General features: G+C 43.0%; 1 protein-coding gene across 26 annotated transcripts in view; it reads right to left on the reverse strand.

Moving 5' to 3' along the window:
- The window catches only part of SORBS1 (sorbin and SH3 domain containing 1), a 127,858-nt gene that overhangs the window by 49,493 nt on the left and 62,886 nt on the right, over positions 1-15,479 (reverse strand). For 14 of the 26 annotated variants that reach the window (XM_087702578.1, XM_087702583.1, XM_087702579.1 and 11 more), the window contains 6 exons: positions 15,279-15,417; positions 9,745-9,777; positions 7,873-8,036; positions 2,013-2,076; positions 806-880; positions 466-528 (listed from right to left, as the gene is read on the reverse strand). In XM_087702578.1, coding sequence (XP_087558704.1) covers positions 466-528; positions 806-880; positions 2,013-2,076; positions 7,873-8,036; positions 9,745-9,777; positions 15,279-15,417 — 538 coding nt within the window. The remainder of the gene's footprint in view (positions 1-465; positions 529-805; positions 881-2,012; positions 2,077-7,872; positions 8,037-9,744; positions 9,778-15,278; positions 15,418-15,479) is intronic. The other 12 variants (XM_087702596.1, XM_087702592.1, XM_087702571.1 and 9 more) reach the window with 6 other exon arrangements.

A 15,479-nucleotide genomic window follows, 5' to 3' on the forward strand; every position in this document is an offset into this window, starting at 1 on the left:
CGCAATTTTTAATAGGGAACACGGTCCTGTTGATGTGGGTGACACACAAAACATGCTGGATCTTGCAACCATCACTTGCCGCACCAGCCTTGGGAAAGGAGTTTTTGACAAATACACATTCATGGGTTTTTCATTCCATTTAATAAAAATGTATGTCTTTGTGGACCGGTCTGTATGTGCTGTGTGATTTCAGACGCCCGGATAATTATCTTGAAATGACAACACAAACCAAAGAAAATCCAAGCTCCATAATATTAATTAGGGGGATTGTTAGAAAACTGAAAAAGCAAAGCAAAAACTAATAAAGAGGTTCTACCATTCAGCATGTAAGAGCAAAAAGCAGCTGGCGGCAACTACACTTAAAAGACAGCAAATGAGACTCAGTGACTACAAACACTCTGGCTAGAAAATTAAGAAAGCAGAAGCTTGTACGGAAGCAAAAGTCAATTGATCTTAACAAATTACCTTCAGATCTAGGGCTAGGAGTAGACACAGGAAACTGGTAAGTAGGAGAATAAGGATTTTGTTCTGCAGCAGAGAAAAGCAGTGGGGTTGGACAGCAGCCATGCTTAAGTGGAGGAACTTCATCACTTCTCAATGTCCTATCCCATTCTGTTTTTTTGTATCCCACTTTGCTACTAATATTATCCACTACTCCCAAGGGAGAGCAGAAGGTCTCCATCGATGCAAAACAAGGAGACGTTTGGAAGAGCATTCAATTTTTTTGAATGAGTCATATTGTAGTATGACAGATGAAACGATGGTTAGCCAAACAAAAAAACAAGATATATTCTTGTTGTGGTACCTTTGCTTTTGGGTTGAAAAGCAGGAAGCTCAGGGAATATGTAGGTAGGGCAATAAGGGTTTTCTTCAGGAGGGTCTGTGCAGGAAGAGCACATTTCAGAAAAAAAAGAACAGAGAGGAAAGATACACTGTAAATGGAGTGGAATATATTATTAAAGGAAACTCCTAATACTCGCATGCTGCATAGAGTTGCCATCCCTCAAAAATGCATAATTTAGTCTTTAGTAGTGTATCAGCACAAAGGGCTTTTCACACATTCCAGGATGGTTTGTCTCAAATTAACCAGTCCTTAAGTGCTAAATAAGGACTTGCAGTTTTGTTAAATTATTGTATTCTATTCCAATTTCATTTCAGATGGTATTTTATTCCAATTCCATCTTAAATCATATTTTTTTCCAATTCCATTTTAAATTGCATTTGATCAAATTTTATTTTAAATTGCTTTTATCAAATGTTAGCAATTATTTGTTTCTGGAACTTTGGACTTTGATATGGCCTAATCAATAAAGGTTGAATGTCAATGCCAATGTTATCAATTTGGATTCAATTGAGGCAAAGAGGATTTGCTTTCAAAATGCTTCCAAAGGAGAAGAGAATTCTCTTTGGTGGAGTGTGATAGTTTAGCATACATTTAACTGCAAATTGGCCAAGGGTATGTGTGAATGCACATGACACAATACACTTCTGAGGAAAGAAATGGGATTAGGACCCTGGTCAGAATCCTGCTTCTCCTTGCTATAAGTTCTGAGCCTGGGAGAGAATCAGAGGTGGGTTTCTACCAGTTCGCAGCAATTCAGGTGAACCAGTAGTGGTAATTTGGCTTTGGTCACAGAACTGGCAATGTCTCAGGCTGGCCATGCCCCCAAACCAATTCCCAAGTCACTGCTGCCGTAGTTTTTCATATTCTTCGCGCATGCGCACAACAATTTACAGTGAACTACGAAGCGAATCAGTACCAACACCAGTAGGAATCCACCCCTGGAGAGAATCTTCCATTGGCAGCTATGGAGACTTCTGTCTCAGGACTAGTAGCTGTGTTTTTCATTTTTATTGGGGGGGGGGCTGTTTGTGGAGGGAGACTTATCAGAGAGAAAATTTAAAGCACGTCCTGGATTCATTTTAACTGCCTCCCCCCTCCCTAAACCAGGATATTCCACCCCAAAGGAAACCGTTAAGTAGATAGATAGAATGTTTTATATTAGATATACCTTTTGTCAATCTGTGGATTTGTTTGAACATTATCTTGTACCAGTCCTTGGATCGCTCTGAATTCTAATGGAAAAAGAAAGATAACACAGCATTTGAAAAGATTTAAACACCCATTCAAGTAATGGTATCTTATATCTATTACCTCATGTTAAATAATTTCTGCTCATCCTAGGCTCCCTGGCAAACTTGCTGGATGCAAAAGACCTGTTTTTCCAACTATAGGGTAAATTGTTTTGGACTGTTCTGGTGATTAGTTAAGCAGGTAATGTAGGGGACGCAGAAAGTTTTAAGAAGGCAAACTTCCAACTTTAATGGTGGTGTTTGGCACCATTAAATTTTAATACAAGTATAGAGTTTCAGCAGGTGTTGTTGCTACTGCTCCAACCATCACAGCAGGACCTCAAGAGCAGGGGTGGGATTCTACCAGTCCTTACCGGTGCGCGAAGCATGCCCTTAGCGAACCGCTTGTTAAACCGGCACGATCCCACCCCTGCTTGAGAGCCATCAGCAGGTTCAGCATCATTGTACTGATTTCACTGAAATCCCTTCATTAAATGCCGTCCACGTCTTGCTATTTCTCAAAAGTCAATTTCTCTGACTACTTATAATAAGGTTACTTCATTTGATTTGTCTGAATCAAAATCTTTAGTGTTTGTGGTCCCTCGGGTGGATTGTGTTCTTTTTAGCTGAGTTGTCAAAGTGCATGTTCAATGTCAGATTAATCCACCCAATTAATACTATGATAGTAGGAAGTCAAATGAAAAAATACCCAATAAACACATTATTACATGGACCATTGCACTGCTGATACAGGCAGACTTGCTATCACGTACATTTAGGACCAAAAACTAGGCAATATTAAAGTAATGTGAATTGGTGTCGCTGTTGTAAGAACTGATTACTTGTAATTGTAGATCTTCAAGTGGTTATCTGTGAACGCACACTTTGGGTTTCTAGACCTGGGCAGTAATCTGTGTGGAATCTTTCAGATCCTAGAATCTTCAGAGAATGCAGCTTAGCAAGGCAGGGATCACCAAGCATTTGAAAGCAAGGTGGATCATCCCTACAGGCAAGTGGGGACAACTGAATTCACAGATGACAAATTCAAAGGGTGCAAAAATTCTTTTTGAACACATTCTATAGGTTGAGCTACATTAAACACTGTTTAGCTCTTGTGACAGCGTCACTTTTAGGCACCAAAATAACTGTCAGCTGCTCGTCTTCGCTTTCTTTGAAGCTGGCCAGCAACTGCCATAACCAGAGGGGAGGGGGAATCTGGGAGGGGAAGCATGCTGGAGGTGTGAAAGAATGCAATGGGAAATTGGGGAATATGGACACTAACAGGAACCAGAGGTGCTAAAATGAGCCATCTGCCGAGGTTCAAGGATGCCAGTCCTGGGAAAGAAATTTACACCGGCGCCCAAGGCACCAAGTTTCCAAAACATCTGAATGGGACCTGATTGGATTGCTCTCCCAGTGGAGTTTGGACATTGGGGAATGCTCAGAGCTTGCCTCATCCATGTTACATCTCTAGTCAAAGTACCATTTCTCTAAAACCTACGGAGTCAAGGGTCTTTCCTTGCTAGGGAGTAGCTGGGGCCAGTCTGACAGTAACAATGATCAGTTTCCAGATTGTATGGCACGGCTCTGTCACATTTATCTCCATAGCTGATTGGATGGTTGATGGCCTTGAGAAGCCTTGATGTCCTGAGAAAGGCAACACTATAAATACCAGTCTCGTTCTTCTCCTCAAAACAAATTTTCAGACTTAAGTCTTTGACCACCAACCTCCATACCCACAACCATCTATGGTAGTTTCAATGAATAATTATAGCCTTTGGAACATTTGGAGGTTTATGTTGAAGGGTAGCTACATTAGGATTTGTACAATTTAAGTACCCTGTTTCCCCCAAAATAAGACCTCCCTGGATAATAAGCCCAATTGGGTTTTTGAGCGCATGCACTAAAATAAGCCCTCCCCTGAAAATAAGCCCTCTCCTAAAATATTTAAATGCATGCGCAGTCGGTCATGCCCCCATTTCCTGGGGGGGGGAGGAGGGAACATGCCTCACATGCACCTGGCATTGAGGCCGCTACCGCAAATCCTAGCTACCGCACCCCTTCTCTTAGTAGCGGCCGCAATAAGAGCGGCAGGCTCAATGACGCTAGTTCTGACAAGAGTGTGCCAGAAACAGACAGAACATCCAGTCCTCTCTGGATCAGTTGGGCCGCGGACTACAGGCCAAGGTTAAGGGGCCTCCTGCACCTCAAAAATAATAAGACCTCCCAAAAAATAAGACCAAGCACTTATTTCGGTGGGTCAAAAGAAAATAAGATCCTGTCTTATTTTCAGGGAAACACGGTATACATAAAGTACTAGGGGTTGAAGGGTTTTATGTAGCTCACCAGTCTGCTCTTTTTCGTGCTTTTCATGCTTGGGTGATAGAGTTCCAAAATCTGGTAACCCTTTTTCATATTTGTGGAAGATTTTAGAGAGCAAATGAGTGCCTATTTTACCGGTTAAAACTCCAGAAACCAACCTTCCAAAACGGGCTTTGGCGCAATTCACTTTTGGAGAATGGCCCTCCAAATGTAACATAAAATTTGGTCCAGCCTTCCAGCTGACAAATACATGCCAGTCAGATAACAGGTTAATCCAAATCTTGAGCTTCCTTAAAACCATCCGTATGTGCATCAATTTAAGTTAAAGGAAAGCAGCACCTTAAGTTTACGTTCATTTTTTTTTTAATTAGAAGAGATTCATCCCAGATTACATCAAACAGCTTTTCCCCCTAAATGGAATAGATGCCAGGCTCTGCATACCACCTGCCATCCAGAAACTGTTCCTAAATTCTGACACCATTGCCATGTTTCATCGTGCTGGAATACTTCTAGAGAGGAATCTGCCACAGTAGCAGCTGCACAAGGAATGTTCCTCAGCTTGTCCTTTGCTTGTTTACTATGCACTTACTATGCATTTCAGGCCACCTCTAGGTGGCACTAGCGAAGAAAAGTCTAGATGAAATTGATGGCTAGAGGTTCAGATGACTGCTGAGGCATTGATCATTCATGTAGCTCCATCTCTGTCTGCTAAAGGACAGGGATGTGAGGTCAGATATAGGCACATCAAAGTAACTTTTAATTACTTCAGGATTTTGTTGGAGGGGAAGGCAGCCTCCTTGTTAGTCTGCATCAGGGGTGTGAAACTCAATGTCATTGAGTTGTCCGGGTTGTATTTGACCTTAGGGGGCATGGCTAGGGTGGGCATGGCCAGCTCAATGTCACTCAAATGATTAAATGCCATTTTTAATAATACTGTATTTTTCAGACTATAAGACACATTGGAGTATAAAATGCACTAAGATTTTGAAGAGGTAAATTTTAAAACAAAGTTTTTGCACTCTGCAGACCTCCCAAACCCTCTGCATGCCTTATTTTTCATGAAAAACGGGCATGCAGAGAGTTTGAGAGGCCTGCAAAGCGCTCCTGGGGGCTGCCCCCCCCAAAAAACAGCAAAAATGGCCTGTTTTTTGTGAAAATGAAAATAAAGGGCATGCATAGCCTTTAGGAGGCTTGCAGAGTGCTCCTGGGGGCTAGAAGGGATAAAAATGAGCAAATCCCCCACTTTTTGCTAAAATGGGCCCATTTCTTGCCCTTCCCCCCAAAAAAGGGCATGTGTAGCCTTTAGGAGGCTTGTAAAGTGCTCCAGGGGCTGGGGGGCAAAAACAAGCAAGAAATTGTCTATTTTTCACGCATTTTTGCCCTTTCCAGCCCCCAGGAGCACTTTGCAGGCCTCTCAAGCCCTTTGCATGTTTATTTTTGCGAAGGGGGTAGGGTTTCGGAAGGCCCAAAATGCTGTATTCAGTGTATAAGACGCACTCAGATTTTCACCCTCTTTTTGGGGGGGGGAAAGGTGCATCTTATACTCCGAAAAATACTGTTTGTTTTGCTAACACTCTGCCAACAAAAATGGAGCTCGTGAGGGCCACGCATGAAGTTTTCTTGGCAATATTTCAGAAGCGGTTGGCCATTGCCTACTTTCTAGGGTGAGGGAGTGACTGGCCAAAAGTCACCTAGCTGGTTTCATGCCTAAGGCAGGACTACAAGCCATGTTATTCCAGTTTTTATCCTGGTGCTTTAGCCAATATACTAAACTGGCCAGCTATTACACATGGCATTTGGTAAATTTGACTATGAGATTTTGTATTGTAACTATTTTTTTAATACGGAGGCTCTTTTGCACCACTTAATGCTGTTGCTTAATGCTAGAACTTTCAGGCCATGGGAAAGCCTTCTATAAGCCCAATAATGGGCAAATGTTCTGATTCAAAATTTAAAGGCAGGTTGCTATATTTCCATGTCTTCCTTTTGAGCAGAGGTTACCAACCTTTCGGACCTCAGGGACCATTAAATTCAGTTTTAAATCCCACGGGCCACTAATATGATCTGCCTAATGACCAGGTAGGCGTGGCTAGGTGGTCATGTGACTGGGTGGACGTGGCCAACTCGATGTCACTCACATCGAGGGGCGTCTTGCCGGCCTCTACTCACCTCTCCCCTCCCAGCCACTCCTCGCCTGCCTGCCCAGGTTCCTTAGGGCCCCAACAGGAAGCAGTTGTTGGAGCTAAGCAGCCACCATGAGAAAGTTGGCAAAACAGCTGGCTCAGTTCAAATTGGATCTTACCGAGAAGGAGGCTCAGCAGAAGCACCTCAGGACTACAAGCATAGGCTTTCCAAGCAAAGGGAAGACCTGCGGGAGTGCAAGGCCAGGTACTGGTGCTTGAAGGCTCAGCCAGCTGAGATGGTCAGCCAGTTCCAGGCCATGACTCAATCCCACTGGAACAAGGCCCTCTGGATCCTTGCTACCAGCGGGACTTCCCTCCAGCCTTTGCCCAAAGCCCCACACAAGGAGTCCAAAGCAGACCCCAAGTCAGAATTTCTGCCCCCCTCCAACCTGCACAAAAAGACCCCAAAGGGGAGACACTCTGCAGCAACACAAATGTTCATTGCATGAATCCAGCCCAGGGGCCATAGTTTGAAGACCCCTGATTTAGTGCAATATGCACATAATTTTTCTGCGGACCACTAAAATTTTCTCACAGACCACCAATTGGTGACCATGCTTTTGACGAGAGCATGTTGTCCTCAGAGGCCTAATAAGAAAGAGGGCAATCTCCAACAGCAATCAAAGACAGGGAAATTGCTTCCTTCTGGAATGTAGTGAGACACTATCAGAAAATATATGCAATACAAAAAAAAAACCAAACCCAATTGCATGCATATCTTTTTAACACATACCGTATTTTTCAGAGTATAAGATGCACCTTTCCCCCTCCTAAGAGAGCGTGGAAATTTTGGTGTGTCTTATAAACTAAATACTGCCATTTTTGGCCTCTTGAAGCCCCGCCCCCGTATCCCATTTTTGCAAAAAATGGCCCATTTTCCGCCCATTTTTGGCAAAAACAGGGGAGTTTTTGCCTTCCCCCAGCCCTGATGAAGCCTGCAGAGTGCTTCTGGGGGCTAGGGAGGTCAAAACCTTTTTTGTCTTACTTACCTCTTTGAAATCTTGGTGCATCTTATACACCGGTGTGTCTTACAGTCTGAAAAATACGGTATTTGACAAACGGATCTTCTTTAATTCCGATTCCAAAGTTTGAAACTTCAGGAAATTTTTGTTAAAGACAGAATTATTTTATTTCATGTACCTACTTCACTGTTCATAAAAATATAGCAACACTAAATGGGTTTGCATCATGACAAATCTAACAAAACAATTTATACCCTGAAAATTGACTGTAACAAGAAAAAAAAGAAGACGATCAGGAATGAATTGATGCAACAAGGAAAATATTTCCTTACTCTTAGTGGAATGCCTATGGAATCCAAAGAATCATCATCCATAGGTTGAGAATTGTTCACAATTCGCTTCTGCTCCTCTACTGCATCTTCCTTGCTTGGATTTAACTTCGGTCGAAGAGAAACACCAACTACTTTCTCAACGACTGGTGGATCAGGCACTGAATCTGAAAAGAAAAGCAGTGATCACTTGGGCTTTCACCACTGCTATATAAAATATTTAACATCAGAACCTGGGGGAAATAATAAATGAAGTATCTCATTGGTTTAAAGAGTTTATATTTTCAATAGGACTGAATAAAGAAGGAATTTTAGAAATGTGTTCTACATTTCCTTTAACAGTGCATTCTAAATACAGGATATATTATTTTAAACTTTGGGTCCTCAATTCATTGGTTTTTCAGGTCAACAAACATCGCATAGCAACAGAATCATAGTTAATTATTCTAATATAACCGTTATTACAATACAGCAGCCTTTAAGCTCCACCTCTACCAGATTCTCCGGAAAGATTTCCGGAAGGGAGAAGGATCATAAGCTGACTCATCCAAAATGTATCAAGTTTCAGCAAACAGTGATAAGGCAATGTAGCATGCACTGGGGAGCGGGGACATACTCATGCTTAAGAACATGCACAGTGAGTTCAAGAACAATTTCTAAATGGAAATTAAATGTATGCAGTCATGTTTCATGCAATATAATCTGCATTTATCCCAGAGTATCATGAGCAAATCCATCCCAGAGCTAATTAGCTGAATGGTCTAACCTACTTTTATGTATTGTCCTGGACTATTTCCCCTCAATAACAGCTAATAAACATTTTAAATCAATAAAGATTGATTCCACCTGCTTTTGAATATGACCTTAATATTAAATTCTTGATTATTTTAAAATGTTGTATGCTAATGGAGCAAAGTATCAGACTAGTCGTTCTGGCAAAACTGGGGCTTTGGCTATCAGAACTGGGCTGCAAAAATCCGCATAATCATTAGGTACAAACAAAGATAACAAATAAGGGACGCGGTGGCTCAGTGGCTAAGACGCTGAGCTTGTCAATCAGAAGGTCAGCAGTTCAGTGGTTCAAATCCTTAGCGCCGTATAAGGGAGTGAGCTCCCGTTACTTACCCCAGCTTCTGCTAATCTAGCAGTTCGAAAGCACGTAAAAAATGCAAGTAGAAAAATAGAAACCACTTTGGTGGGAAGGTAACAGTGCTTTGTGAGTCCTTCGTGCATTGAGTCATGCCGGCCACATGACCATGGAGACGTCTTCAGAGAGCACTGGATCTTTGGGTTACAAATGGAGATGCGCACCACCCCCTAGAGTCGGGAACGACTAGCACATATGTGCAGGGGTACCTTTACCTTTACAAACGAGGACCCTTCGCTGACATTTCACAGTCTGTGGCTTTGATATAAGGGGGACATTTCAAGCTCTTCTAAAATAGTGGGCCAGGTCCAGAGGTGGCCGTCACATACTATAACAACCAGTTCGCCAAAAACACAAAAATTTGAGTACATGTGCGCACTCACTTTGCTCGTGCGCGCACCTTCAGCATATGCACACAGCAGCAAACATATGACAATTATATAGGATGGAATCGTGCCAGGGTGGGTTGTCAAACCAGTCTGAACTGGCAGCAGCCCACCTCTGCCCAGGTCTCTTCTTTTTCCAAGATTGTCTTGTGGAATTCCAGAGAGAAGTAGCATAAAAATGTCACAGTTGCTGAACCAAGTACAATTCCTCTACCCCTGAATTGCAGCTCTTGTTTTACAGATTCACTAATGATACTCTATTAGATAAAAAGCACTTGGCTGAATACAGCAGTAGAAACGACAACAGCTGGAAACAGCATAACAATATTTGGGGCATCATACCTGCAAGGCTACTAAGCCTTTTTTGCTGCTCTGCTGTGAGAAAGAGAGGAAGGGAAAAGACAAACAAATTGTTGAAACCATGATTGCTGTCAACTCTTGATAAGACATCTATAATCTGCTGAACAAAAACTCAAAGAGCTTAAACACCCTACCACCGTGATGGTGAACCTATGGCACACATGCCGGAAGTGGCACACAGGGCCATCTCTCTGGGCACATGAGCTGCCGTCTGTTGCCCTTTTGAGTTCCGGTGTGCTGGCCAGCTGGTATTCACACACACAGGAGCACCGGAAGACCAGTCACCCCAGGGCGCATGCATGCACCGGGAAGGTGATATTCCGGTTTCCAGTGCATGTAAGCATCCTGGCCACCTGGTGTTCTGGTTTCTGGTGCTCATGCGCGCGCCTGCAACTGGAAGATCATCTTCCTGGCGTGCACATGAGCACCAGGGGACTGCTCTTCCGGTTTCCGGCATGCGTGCACGCTCCCATTTCGGCATCCAGTGCCAAAAAGGTTCGCCAACACTGCCCTACCACAATCAGCATTTCATCAAACCCAACATGTGAACCTTGCCCTTTAAATAAAAGTGCTGAGCAAGAGTCCCATATATAATGAACGAGGAACATGTTTACACATTTGATTCAAACAACTTGACATGCATACATTTTTCTCACCAAATCAGAAGACTAAAAATCCTTAGAACTTCGGGATTGATCAGTAAAAGTAGGGAAGGCCAGATTCTGCTCTGAAGAATCACAAGTAACTTCCACCTCAATAAACCAGGATAAATATTTTTCATTGTTCATACTAAATGTTCCGGTTTGAATCTATATTCACCAGATCAAAAGCAATGCTGATAAATGTTTGGTGTATTCTTTGATAAGTGTGCAACGGTGTCACATAAAATGGACGTTGCATTCACAACAGCTCCAAATAAGCGCTTCTGATCTAAAATCAAACTTTTTTTAAAGATCCAAAGGTTCAGCAATACCAGAGCCAAACATGAGCAGCTCATGAGAATGGGCATCTTCCATGACCATTCCCCCAAAGGAAGAAAGGTCACAGTGAAGAAAACTGAGAACTACACTCTGCAGACCTTTCAATCTGAAGACCAGTCAAGGAAAGTCTTTCTCATAGAACTTCATGAAATCACAAAGGACAAGTTCTAACCGTCACCTCTCTCCTGGTCACAGGTAAAGAAAGCAATTATAAATAGACCATCAGGCATCTTATGAGTGTTTAGGTTAAAAAACAAGGCTTGATTTTGGAGCTTATATCATCTTTGAGCAGCTGGACGCTCTCAAAAATAGATACAGATGGTCCTCCAGCTACTGAAGCAATTGGGACTGGGATTGCCATCATTAAGTGATGCCGTTGTAGAGTGCAATGTCACGTGACCAAAGGCAACCCAGTCCCAGTTATGGTTATAACCCAAGATGCTGATGACTTAGGGTGGTGTGCCGTGTGGCACAAGTTCAGGGAGGCTAGGAGTAGAGGGTTCAAGGTTCACGTGTGGGACAGTGGTGGGTTGCCAATTTTTTTACTACCGGTTCAGGTGGGCTCACACACAGGCTTGCGTGCGCAGAAGCATCTGGGCAGGTGGGTGGAGCCTCCCGCTGCCGCTACTACCGGTTCACCTGATCCGGGCCGAACCGGAAGGTGCCTTTCTTTGGTGTGGGAGCTCAAGGAAGGGAAAGAGGGTGTGGGGTATGTGTGTTCGTGTGTGGAAGCGAAGAAAGGCCAAACTTTGATTGTGGGAAGCCAGCTGGGAAGACCACAATTGATGATCAGCGACACTGCAACGGCTGGAAGTTCAAGGACTGGTCATATATCCTGCGTTCAGCACCTTTGTAACGGTTGCTGAACAAATGGCCATAAACGGAGGACTAACGGTGGTTAGATAGATAGACTGGAGCAGAAAGTAACCTCTCTAATTCACTTCCTGAATGAAGTCAGATGACTAGTCATGGTTTGTTTTTGTTTTGTTTTGGTAGAGACTGGAAGCCTGCCAAATAATACAACGCATGGATTAAAGAGAAGCAGCATAACATCCTTCGGAGGAATGAATGAAAGTAGTTTTAGGTTGTTTACATTTGGCTTACAGAAGGTTTTTGCCCACCGTTTTCCCTGTGTCTAAGGAGTGGTAGGTGGAAAAAAATTAAAGGAAGTGTTTCATATTTCTTATATTTGGGATGTCTTTCACATCATGATCATCACATGATTTTTAGGACGGAGGACCATAACCTCAGCTGTTTGTTCTGGCTGCACCTAACAAATGTAAATGAGCAGCCTACTTCTTCCTCTAAAAATAATGCCTCGCTTAATCATGAGGAAAAAAGTATCAAGTTATAGGCACGGACTGAAATCTATCCTAGCTGATTCCTCCTACTCATTTTAGCCTGCAGAGTCAATCTTCTGAGTTCTGCAATGGAATTAAGCCTTTCATTTATTTGTTTGTCAAACATGTACAAGATAACAAGTATAGGTATGAACGTAAACATGAACAAAGGAAGTAAATGCAGATAAATGGGGACAGTATGACAGGGTAGCCACGCTGGTGCCCTTATGCACACACCCTTTAAGGACCTCTTAGGAATGGGGTGAGGTCCATGATAGACATTTTGAGATTGAAGCTGTGAGGGTTTGAGGCTGTAACAACGGAGTTGGGTAGAGCATTCCAGGTGTCATATTTTCTGCAATCAAGTTTGAAGTGGTTTCCCTTGAATTATTACTATCTTTGTGATGGCCACAATCATTTGAATGGGCTTCATAAAAGATATTGATGTAAAAAAATAATCTATAAGATCACAGTGAGTGCTGTGCCTTTCAAACATGCACACGTACAAATCCTTTCCTTTCCTTTCCATTCCCTTCCTTTCCCAATTTATAAGATCTTTAGAAGCCAGGCTAATGGCCAGATGAAGGGAAAGGAAAACAACACAACTGAATTAAAGTAACTGGGGAAAATAATAAGACGAAAGGAAGAGTTGCAGGAAATGGGCAAAAATGGTAAAAAAGTAGAACCGCCAAAGTTAATTGGCCTTTCAAAAAAACAAAATGCAGAAGTTGTGTCCTGGGCAGAGACAGGAAAAGACCTGGAAATAAACTTGCTGTTAAATTAGCAGACTTATGTTTAAGGGATGTGGTGGCTCAGTGGCTAAGACGCTGAGCTTGTCGATCAGAAAGGTCAGCAGATTGGCCGTTCGAATCCCTAGCACCGCGTAACAGAGTGAGCTCCCGTTACTTGTCTCAGCTTCTGCCAACCTAGCAGTTCGAAAGCATATAAAAATGCAAGTAGAAAAATAGGAACCACCTTTGATGGGAAGGTAACAGGATTCCGTGCACCTTTGGCGTTTAGTCATGCCAGCCACATGACTACGGAGACATCTTTGGACAGTACTGGCTTTTCAGCTTTGAAACGGAGATGAGCACTGCCCCCTAGAGTCAGAAACGACTAGCCCATATGTGTGAGGGGAACTTTTACCTTTACCTTATAGTTCCTAGCTTTCCTCAAGTATAAGACAGGACAAGAAATGATTGGAAGTCTTGTTCTCACTAAACAAATCACATTAATTTCTTTGTAACTGCAATAAAATCCCCCTCATCATATACAGTATTATGTGAGTTTCAGAGTTTTAAATATAGCTTGGTCCCTAATTAAAACAGGAAGGCACTTTTCAGCCTGTGGACCTAGAAACCTAATGGCAATGCACTTATTCCAGTGTCTCTTATGTCTTCTTGCTCTGACTACAAATAAACATTTTCCACCAACTGCTGAGAAACCTTTCACTGCTCAGTAAGAAACAAAACATCTGCTGCATAACGGCACATAGGAACAATTAAAAATAGGAAAAGAAAACCCACCCATAGGGCCAATTTGCTCTAGTGGTTAAAGCTCCAGGCTAGAAACCAAAAGACTGTGATGGCAAAACTTTTTGTTGTTGGGTGCCAAAAATGCAAGGACGCGCACACATGCCAGCACCCATAATGCAAAGTGCACCCCACATATGCATGTGCGCACAAACCCACCCCCCATGTGCGGCACACTGCTTGCCTCCAAGCTAAGCTTGGTATTTCATCCAGGGGGGCGGAGGAAGGCCGTTTCTGCCCTCCCTGGGCTTCAGAAAAGCTTCCAAAGCCTGGGGAGGGCAAAAAATGGGCCCAACAGGCCCACCAGAAGTTCAGAAACTTCTGGTTGGCCCGTTGGGCCCATTTTTCGCCCTCCCCAGGCTCTGGAGGCTTTCCTGAAACCTGGGGAGGATGAACATGGCTTCCCCCGCCACCCCGGAGGCCTTCAGGAAGCCAGAAATAAATTGTTTCTAAACTTCCGGTTGGCCCGTTAGGCCCCTTTTTCACCCTCCCCAGGCTCCGGAGGCTTCCTGAAGCCTGGGGAGGGCGAAAACGGCTGAAAATCAGCTGGCCAGCATGCACTTAAGCTGATAGCTCGCATGTTGGCAGATATGGCTCCGTGTGCCATCCTGTGGAATGTGTGCCATAGGTTCACCATCACGGCTCTAATTTCTTAGGCATGAAAGAGGCCGGGTGATTTGGGCCAATCACTCTTTTTCAGCCCAAACCACCTCACAGGGTAGTTGTTGTGTGGAAAATAGAAAGAGGAAAGGAGTATTAGGTATGTTTGCCACCTTGAGTTATTCATACAAATAATAAAAATGGGATGTAAACAAATAAATATGGCAGAATGTTCAATAGAAGTTATGTGAGATGCAAATCAATATAAATGTACTCCAATCTCAGAAAACAAGTTTTCAATTTCCTGGGTTTTGTTCCCCCCTCCAACTATTTAGGAAATTTTATTTTTTCACAGCTGTGTTATAAATGGCTATGGATGTGAACTGTGTTGAACCTCATTTGTCTTATTACACAAGAATGATTACTTCAGATCTACGAAGATTTTGATTGCCTTTTATGTTTGTTTTATTTGGTGCTAGCTGATAACTTGGTATTGCACGGGTATTTATTTATAGGAGGGAAATGTCTGGACCAAACATAATGTCTAATGTTGGATTTTCCCCCTTACCAGAGAGAGCTCCCATGTGGAATACTGTGAAGCCGTTACCATGGCAACTCCACTGTGCTGTACAGTAGAAGCCATTTTATGGCAGTACAGTAGAAGCCATTGAAGGCACAACAGGCTGTATTGTAACAGAACACACACACACCAAGGGATGTTAGAGGTGTCTTACCCCCACAGTATTTGTTCCCAGAGAGTAATGCATCGGTATACCAAGTTTGGTTCAAATTTCTGGAGGCGTTCCAGAGTTATGCTGGTATACACACAAATACACACACACAGCCATTTTTATACTTATAGATTTTGATTAGCATTATATTGGCTAGATACTTTTGGCACTTCTTTTGACCTTTACTTTGTTATTATTATTATTATTGTCCCTTAGGAAACGTCCCTGTTCTGGGAAGTTTGGAGATTCCTCCACTTCATGATGGCGTCCCCCATCACCAAATAATAATTCTAGCAAAATAGGAAGCAGGAAGACGAGTGGCTTTCATTTTACCTCTGTTGTGCTGCAGAAGGACAATTGTAGGGTTAACAATCGTGGTAGAAGGGTAAACACCCAAAGATCTGTTGATCGTCATTGAGACAGCAGGGCCACTACTGGGCTTGGAGGCTTCATGTGGCTGGGGGCAGGTATCCTGAAACACACAAGGGCAAAGGTCATTACTTGCATAAGATTGCTGAAGACCGTTTTGGCGAT

The sequence above is a fragment of the Thamnophis sirtalis genome, unplaced genomic scaffold (assembly GCF_051295495.1).
Source record: "Thamnophis sirtalis isolate CommonGarterSnake01/CBP01778 unplaced genomic scaffold, rThaSir2_p1.2 scaffold_15, whole genome shotgun sequence".
In the NCBI taxonomy this organism is placed as follows: domain Eukaryota; kingdom Metazoa; phylum Chordata; class Lepidosauria; order Squamata; family Natricidae; genus Thamnophis; species Thamnophis sirtalis.